An 8,723-nucleotide genomic window follows, 5' to 3' on the forward strand; every position below is an offset into this window, starting at 1 on the left:
GCCCAGGCTGGGCGATGGGGACAGGCCGGAGCGGGGGCCGGGGATGGTGTGAGGGGCTGCGGACGGACTTGGCGTCCGAGGGGCAGCTGGGATGGATGAGAGGGACAGAACAGCCCGGGGGGACTGCTGGGGTCAGCCCTCGTGCTGGGGGGAGCTGGGGACAGCCCTGGACCCTGGGCACAGGCCGGCGGGAGGACTGGAACTGGGGAGGGGTGGACTGGGACTGGGCTCGGAATCCTGGGGCCGGAGGGGTAGATGAGGCCGACAGCCCTGAGTGTTGGGGACAGCCGTGGGCGGGAGCTGGGTACGGCCGTGGATGCCGAACGCAGCCCTGTGTGCCGGCTGGCTCCAGCCCCGTCCGGGCGAGCACAACCCCGCGGCCTCCGCCGGGCTCGGGCCGGGCGGCAGCTCCACGCCGGCGCAGCGCGGGCAGCCGTGGGCCTCGGGGCGGGGCAGGGGCGGCCCCGCCCGGCGGGGCGTGGGCAGCGTGGGGGCCTCACGGCGGCAAGATGGCGCCCAAAGGGAAAGGCGGCGGCAAAGCCGGGAAGGGTGAGCGGGGCTGGGCGGCACCGGGACTGGCCGGGCGGGGGTTCTGGGGCGGCACTGGGACCGGCCGGGCGGGGGTTCTGGGGCGGCACCGGGACTGGCCGGGCTGGGGCCCGGGGGCGGTGGGGCCCGAGCCGGTCTCAGAGCCCGGCAGGGTCGGCGGGGACCGGGCCGGTGTCAGGGTGCTCGGTTCACAGGTGGCGACAGCGGCGGCAGCAGCGAGAGCAAATCACAGGGCCCGAAGGGAGGCGGCAGCGCCGTCAAGGTGAGCGCGGGGGGCGGCGGGGACCGGGCGGGGTGCGGGTTCTCCGCCCCAGCACCTGCAGGCTCGTCCCGCCCGTCGGCACCGCTCGCCCCAGCCCCGCTGCCCGCCCCTCCAGGTTCGGCACATCCTGTGCGAGAAGCACGGCCGGGCCATGGAGGCCATGGAGAAGCTGAAGTCCGGACAGCGCTTTAGCGAGGTGGCGGCACAGTACAGCGAGGACAAGGCCAGGCAAGGGGTGAGTGAGTGCTGCACCAGGACAGGGCAGTGGGGCCGGGCAGCGGCTGCGGGAGCCTGGGTCCTGCTCATCACCAGCAGGACCTGTCCCACGGCCACGTCACCCACCCTCCCTGCTCTGAGTCTCGGAGCTTAACCCCGACGGACCCTTGCTTCAGGGAGACCTGGGCTGGATGACCAGAGGCTCCATGGTGGGACCATTCCAGGAGGCAGCATTTGCCCTGCCTGTGAGCAGCATGGACAAGCCCGTGTACACGGACCCTCCCGTCAAGACCAAGTTCGGATACCACATTATCATGGTGGAAGGCAGAAAATAAAATGTTAATGACCATGATGACCTTGTTGACTGCTTGAATTCCAAGTCCCAGACACCTTGGCCTTGGAGCAAGTTGGGCACAAGCAGCAACATGTCTGGAGGCAGCTGCCTGTCCCTGCCACTGTGCTAGCAGCACAAGGCCCTGCCTGGAGAGGTAAAGTGTCCCTGGGAAGGGTGAAATGAGCCTTTTATAGATGTTGAAGTCTCTGTTGCCTGGCAGGCCAGCCTCTTCCTTCTCCACATTATCTGTGGAGATAATGGCCTGTCAGCAGAAAGAGGTGCCCAGGTTTTTATCTGCAAACAGAAATGATGCAGAAAGGGACAGAGGGGGGGCCCCACGCCTTGGTCTCCATCTCCATCCTCCCCAGGAGGATGTAGACAGCTCCCATGGTGCAGTTTGTGCTCCAGAGCTGCAGGACAGTCCCTTCAGTGGAGGGTGGGTAACACTGGAGCTGGGTCAGGCCAGGCAGGAAAGGGAGCTGGGGGTAGGAGGGGAGGATGAGCTCTCCTGAGCAGACTCATCTCTTCCTACAGCTTCACCTTGCCTACTCAGAGCTGGAGGAAGAGACTGGATAATTCAGGTTTGCATAAGAAAAAAAGCCACTACATGCTTGTGTGCCACTTCCTGCGCTCCCCCGTGCTGTGGGGTGTGCAAAGGAAGCAGCCCAGCAAGATTCCTGCTGTCTCAGGAATCCAGCCCAGAGCCATGATCCCCTTCCTGCCCACAGAGCCCCCAAACCAGCCACGGCTCCAGCAACAGGCACCAGCTTTGTTTACAGGTGAGCACCATGCACAGGGCTCAGAGATGAGGAGGAAACATCAAAGAAGGAAAGGTTCTTTTCTTCCCTCCCTTTTCAGGGTATTGGTTTTGCTGAGTATGGAAAGCTCAGAGAAGCCAATGAATGGCTTGCAATGGAGGGCAGACAGGCTGCTCAGAGCAGGCACTGCCTCGTGTAATGGTACTCTGTTAATAAACCACTTGTTTCCAGGCTACCAGAGCCCTGTTCTTTCTTTTGGCAAAAACACATTGACACAACTGCACCACCAAATCTGCCGTGTTTGCTGTGGCTCCGAATACAAAGAGCTCTTCTCCCAGACTGCACAGCTCAGCCAAGTATGGTGTCCTGTGCTACGGTGTGGTATTGCAAAAGGCACTGCCATGGCACAAGGAAACATCCCTATCTGCTGCTGGGCTGTTACCAGGTGAGACTGGCAGGACAAGCACACCAGGCTGAGGCTGTGTTGGTGAGGGGCAGAGTCATTCAAAGCCAGAACCAGGAACTTTTGAGCTGCTGGTTTGTAGGACTGAGGCACTCTGAGCCAGTTTGCTGACAACACTGAGCTGTGTGGTGTGGTCACACACTGGAAAGGAAGGATGGATCTAGAGGGACCTGGACAGGCTGGAGAGGTAGGACCATGGGAAAGGTACAAAGTTCTACACCTGGGTTAGAACATTCTCAGGCAATGCTGCAGAAGGGGCAGAGAAGGGATTGAGAGCAGCCCTGAGAGAAGGGCTTGGGGGTGATGTTTAAAAAAAACCTCATGCAAAACCATGAGCCAGCAGTGAGCATTCCCAGCCCCTTTGTCCTGGGCTGCAGCCAAAGGAACGTGGGTAGCAGGTGAGGGAGGGGATTCTCCCCCACCACTTTGCACTCCCAAGATCCTGCCTAGAGTCCTGCGCAGTTTTTGGGCCCCCAGCATAAGGAGGACATGGAACTGTTGGAGCAAGTCCAGAAGAGACCACAAGTCGATAAGAGGACTGGAGCCCCCTGTGAAGGAAGGCTGAGAGAGTTGGGGCTTTTCAGGCTGTTCAGCCTGGGGAAGGTTGTGTGGACACCTCAGAGCACATTTCAGTATCTGAAAGGGCCTACAAGGGAGCCAGAGAGGGACTCTTTATCCAGAACTGGAATTGCAGGATACAGAGTAATGGATTCAAGCTGACAGAGGGCAGGGTTAGAAGGGATATTGGGAAGAAATTCTTTCATGCGAAAGTGATAAAACACTGGCACAGGTTGCCCAGAGAAGCTGTGGCTGCCCCATCTATGGAAGTGTTTCAAGGCCAGGCTTGGAGCAACCTGGTCTAGTGGAAGGAGTCCTTGCTTGTGGCAGGGGTGGGAACTGGAAGGTCTGTAAGGCACCCAAATGGTGGGTGACCTTCAGGCACCCAAATTGGCTTATTTAAAACCCAAAGGAGGGAGGAAGCACAACACCACAGAGCTGGGCTGTACAGTGGCCATGGGACTGTACTGTCCCCATCTTCTCAGGGGAGAGGAGCAGCAAAACCTGGAGGATAGAAAGGTGAATCCAGGGATGCCAGCATGGAGAAGTGTTGGAATCCTAGACACTGAGAATTTTAAACTTTCTGTGCTTAAAGGCACAGAGCCACAAGAGAGCACTGCAATCGACCTGAGGCTGTGGAGAAGACTTCCAAAACTGATTGATAACACTGGGATTATGGGTGTGTAGTTGGTTAGAAGTGTGTAATATCACAGGGTGGAAAACTCAAGAGTTTGGGGTCTTAGAATATAGAAATAAATATGAAGCAAGATGGAGGTTTTAGGATGGAGGCAGGTTGTTCTTCTTCACCTTCTTCATGGGTTTGGGTGATGTTTTGTAATTGGACAGAAAAGTCTGCATCGCAGGCTTCGAGGGATCAGTTATTGGGTTAAAAGGGAAAATAACTGAGGTGTCCTTTCTTAATTGGATAGTTTAGTCTTAAAAGACCTTGTAACAAGAGAGAGCCATTTTTGTGCCTGCTAATGAAAGGCTGCAGAACTCATGGTTGTGAGGCTGTTTCACTGATAAAAAATAATAAACACTTGGGTCCCAACATGAACTACCTCCTCAAGTGCCTTCCATCCCAACATTGAGAAACCGATAGAGAGGTGCTTAGACATCAACAATACCATTCTTTTATTGAATAATCAGACAGGAACATGAACCATTTTCACCTTTGTGAGTTGACTCCACAGTGAAGTTCCCTTCCCAGCATCCAACACTTGGATGTTTGGGCTGTTTCCTCAAGCAGGGGGTGCTGAATTTGCTCAGTCACACGAGTATATGGCAGGCACCAGCCTGGAGCTGGCTCAGGGATCCCAGGGCCATGGTGCAGACACATGGTAACAAGGGACAGCCAGACTGTCTTCATAGAGCCACAAACATGTCACTTCTGGGTCAGCTGTCTGTACAAGTTCAGAGTCAGAAGCATAACTTCAGGATCTCCACTTTTTATGTCAAGAGCTTGCAGGAAGCAGTCCAAAGCCTCCTGGAGTTTTCCATCATTCTGAAGTTTCTTCCCACTGTGTACCAAAGTGTCATAATCTGCAGGAGGAGAGGAACTCTGCCCAATGTCCTTTTCAGAGCTGCTTTCCTGGGTGAAGTAGTCAATCTGCTCACCTGACTGGAGCTCAGTGTCACCTGTGGATTCCTCCATCTCCTCTGCCTCAGACTGCTCAGATTCCATGCTGTCTGTGTGGGAGGACTCTTCACCTGTATCAAGTGTTTCTCCACTAGGTTCTTCTTCAGGCTCAGCAGATTCTCCAGTACACTCCTCAGCTTCATCTTCCACAAGCCCCTCTTGCTCATCATCACCATCATCATCATCTTCTTCATCAGTGGTTCCCATGATTTCCCCAATATCCTCCACCTCATCTACCAACCTGCTGAAGAATGAGTGCCTGGAAGCATTAGACCTGCTTCCACTGTTACTTAGTTGGGGAGAAAAGATGGCTTTAGCTCTTGTGTTGTCATATTTAGGGGTGGAAGCGCTAATTCCTTCCAGAAGTCTGTGCCGAGTGCTGTCCAAGGGAGAGGAGGGCACTTGTTCAGGCTGCTCTTCACTCTCACTGTCTGAAGCAATTCTGTTTAAGTGTTTCTTCCTACCAGAAGTTAAGAGACAACTGCTTTCCTCCAATGATTTACTCCCTTGCAGGGAGGCATTTGGCTCTTCCTCAGCTGTGGGACAGGGTTTGCCATGGCTACTGGTCTCACTTGGCCAAGTTCTGTTTGGAGATTCTTTGGTTGGAGATTTACACAAGCTTTCTGCCTGGAGTTGCAAGCTCTCTGTCTCAGGGTGTTCCACCGATCCTTCTCTATTTGAGGCATCCTGCCATCCCTCTTCAGACTCTTCCAAAACCAGATTGAAGTCAACTTGATCCTGGACAGAAGGAGCAGATGTACCCTCCAAGCTGTCTTCCAACACATGAGACTTGTAGAGCTCAGCATTGATTTCTGGTGTAGCATTTGATAAACTCAGCACTGCAGAAGCCAGCTCAGGAACATCGTTGTGCTCTGTCCCCAGAGCAGTATGTGGGTCAAGTACCTGAACTGACAATTCTGCCTCACTTCTAGGCTCATCAGCCACGCCAGACTTGGAGGAATTGTGACAATGCCAAGACAGGTCATTCCTTGTCTTGGCCAAGCTGTCTGAATGTCCCTGCGAATGCTGTTTCTCTTGGAGGTTCTGACTCTCTTTCTTGAGTGCAGGGGATGATGGTGCAATGCTAGATTCAAGATTTTGCTCAGATTCTTGTATATCAGATTGTTCTGTTGTCTTGCTGGTATTGAGCACTTCCATACAGGACACACCTTGTGCCAGTTGCTCTTCATCCAAGTCACCAGCAGTCAGAGTTGCCATTCTGGAGCTGATATCAAGCACCTGGGCCTCCTCTTCAACCTCTGTAAGATCAATAACTTCGTCTTTTTCGTGTGCATCAGCTACTGGTGGTGAAACAAAGTGATTTTTGTCATTCAACCCTGGAGACAGCTTCTTTGGCCTGGAAAGTGATCCCGATGGTCTTTGCCACTTCTCTTCACAAGCATTTCTGATCCCCTCCATCCTCTGATCTCTGAGCTGGGACTCCAGCTGGACCAGCTCGTGGGCTTTCTGTACCCTCTGCTGGATGTACTGATGGGCTTCCTCGCTCTCCACCTGCTCCTCGTGAGCCATCTCCCTTGTGTAGATCAGGTCGTGGTCAGAAATGCCAAACATTGCCAGGGAATGCAGGTAAGCAAGGTGCTCATCCAGTTGCAGGTCAGACTTCCTTTGCATGGCATGCAGGGACTGCAGCTGGATCTGAGTTGCAGATGTCCGAGTGTCTTCCAACGTGAAGAGCTCCCTTAGTTCCTGTTTGGAGAAATAACGGAATGGGTTCTTTTTGTCACCCGTGGTCTGTCTGATTAACGAGTCCTTGAATACCTGCCGCCTGTATATCTTCTCTTCCACAGTGCCGCAGGTGATCAGTCTGTAAATCACTACATTCTCTTTTTGCCCAATTCTGTAAGCTCTGTCCACAGCCTGAGCATCAGTTGCTGGATTCCAGCTGGGATCAAAGATCACCACTCGGCTGGCTGCTGTCAGGGTTATGCCAACGCCCCCAACCTGTGTGGTGAGCAGGAAGACAGAGTAGTCAGTGCTGCTCTGGAAGGCGTTGATGCGCCTCTCCCGCTCCGTCAGGTGGGTCACCGTGCCGTCAATGCGCAGGATCTGGAACTGTCGGCGAGACAGGACGAGCTCTATGATATCCAGCATCTTCCTCGACTGTGAGAACACCAGGGTTCGGTGTCCCTCTTCTCTCAGCCGCTCCAGCAGTCCCACAAGGAACTGCATCTTCCCAGACTCCTGGATCACAGTCTCATCAGAAAGATGATCTATTTTGTTCATGCCTGAAAACATACCTGCTTCCATCGTGTAATCCTGCTCGGAGCCCACCTGCTCTTCCAAGCCCAGCTGGATACAGGCTCTCGCAGGCAGAAGCCTGGGGTGGTCACAGAGTTTCTTCAGGACTGTCAGCTCAGCCAAAGGTGATCGGGTCGTCATCAGTACTTCCTTCACATGATCTAGGCAGAGAAAGTTCCTGTAGATTTCTTCCTGCACCGGTGCCAGGTACACCCACACAACAAAGTCATTTTTCCTAGTGAGAGATGGCATGACAGGAGCCTTGTTCTCACTTGGATCCTCAGGAAGAGGAGCATCAACTTTATCAGCATGATAGCTTTTGATGTCTTCCTTGGTCCTTCTGAGGAAATAAGGCTTTATAATTGCCATGAGATTCTCTGATATCTTTAGCCCCAGTGCTTTCTCACCTGGAGTTGCATCCTTCTCCCTTGCCCTGGTAATGGGATTCTCATATTCCATTTTAAAAGTTTTGGCAGTTCCCAGGAGGGAGCCTTGACAGGCAAAGTCAAACAAGGACCACATTTCCCGCAGGTTGTTCTGCACAGGGGTGCCCGTAAGCAGGATGCGGTACTGGGCCGGGATTGCATACACACACTTGGTTGTCTTGTTTGATGGGCATTTGATCTTATGTGCTTCGTCAAGAACAATGTAGTCCCAGACAAACTCCTGCTCATGGCGGCTGGCCAGCTGCTTCCAATTGTTAATGAGCATCTGGTAGGTCGTGAGGATGATGCCATTCTTCCTCTGAACCCTTTCCAGGTTCCTGGTGCGCTCTGTCTTGCTGGTGCCATGGAATTCCTTGACACGTAGGCCGGGGGTCCAACGAGCGAACTCAGCCAGCCAGCTGCTGACAAGGGTGGTGGGCATGATGAGCAGGACATGCTGGATGAGCTCAGCGTCGAACATACCCGAGAGGAAGGCGATCACCTGGATGGTCTTGCCCAGGCCCATGTCATCTGCCAGGATGCCACCAGGCTTGCCCTCCCGGTGCAGGCGGTACAGGAACGCAACACCTTCCCGCTGGTGCTGGAACAGCTTCCTGTGCATCTCCCCGTAGATCAGCAGGCCGCTGCCGCACACGTCCACAAAGCCCTCATCCTCCTCCTCCTCCTGCTGCTGCTCCAGCTCGGCCGCCGCCAGTGCCTCCTGCACCCGCTGTACGCGGCCCTGCAGCTTCTCGCTGGGGCGGATGGCAGCCGCCAGCCGGAACAGCCGCAGCGCCTCTTCCAGGTCCCCGTCGGCCGCCGCCGCTTTCGCACTGGTCACGAGCCTGTGGGAGTCACCGTAAGCACCGGGTGGCAAGGCCGGGGCTACACCCTGGAGTGCCGGCCCGCCACCCCCGGCCCGGCCCGGCCCAGCCCGCCCGCGGCCCCCCGCAGCCTTCGGCCGCTCAGCCCCGTCCCTACTCACCCCCGGTACCGCTCCTCTTCCTCCGCCGCCACCGCCGCCTCTCCCGGCCCAGGGGCAGCCATGGCGCCAGCGCTGCCGCCCTGCGCTTCAAACCCGGCCCGTCCCGGCCCGCACCGCGCCACATGTAAATCAGCAGCGCTCGCAGCCAATCAACGCCGGGGGCGGGAAGAAGGGGGCGAGGTCGAGCTCTGCCCGCACCTCCTCCCGGTTTGGGGCTGTACCGGGACGAGCACCGGTCACGGCTGGTCCATCTCCCGCCTCGCGGTGGGAAGCGA

At 55.6% G+C, this 8,723-nt stretch overlaps 2 protein-coding genes across 2 annotated transcripts; one reads left to right on the forward strand and one right to left on the reverse strand.

Moving 5' to 3' along the window:
- Window positions 1-459: 459 nt before the first annotated feature.
- PIN4 (peptidylprolyl cis/trans isomerase, NIMA-interacting 4) lies at window positions 460-1,379 on the forward strand. The gene is made up of 4 exons (XM_084212787.1): window positions 460-549; window positions 744-811; window positions 927-1,046; window positions 1,204-1,379. Exons 1-4 carry the CDS (start codon window positions 510-512, stop codon window positions 1,360-1,362), a joined length of 387 nt encoding a protein of 128 aa, XP_084068913.1. The 5' UTR covers window positions 460-509; the 3' UTR covers window positions 1,363-1,379.
- A 3,145-nt stretch (window positions 1,380-4,524) lies between these two features.
- On the reverse strand, window positions 4,525-8,510 carry ERCC6L (ERCC excision repair 6 like, spindle assembly checkpoint helicase; the record flags this gene model as incomplete). Its single annotated transcript, XM_084213150.1, has 2 exons — window positions 4,525-8,308; window positions 8,449-8,510. 2 exons carry the CDS (start codon window positions 8,508-8,510, stop codon window positions 4,525-4,527), a joined length of 3,846 nt encoding a protein of 1,281 aa, XP_084069276.1.
- Window positions 8,511-8,723: the final 213 nt, after the last annotated feature.

Source organism: Fringilla coelebs, assembly GCF_963513975.1.
Source record: "Fringilla coelebs genome assembly, chromosome: 11".
Classification (NCBI taxonomy): Eukaryota; Metazoa; Chordata; class Aves; order Passeriformes; family Fringillidae; genus Fringilla; species Fringilla coelebs.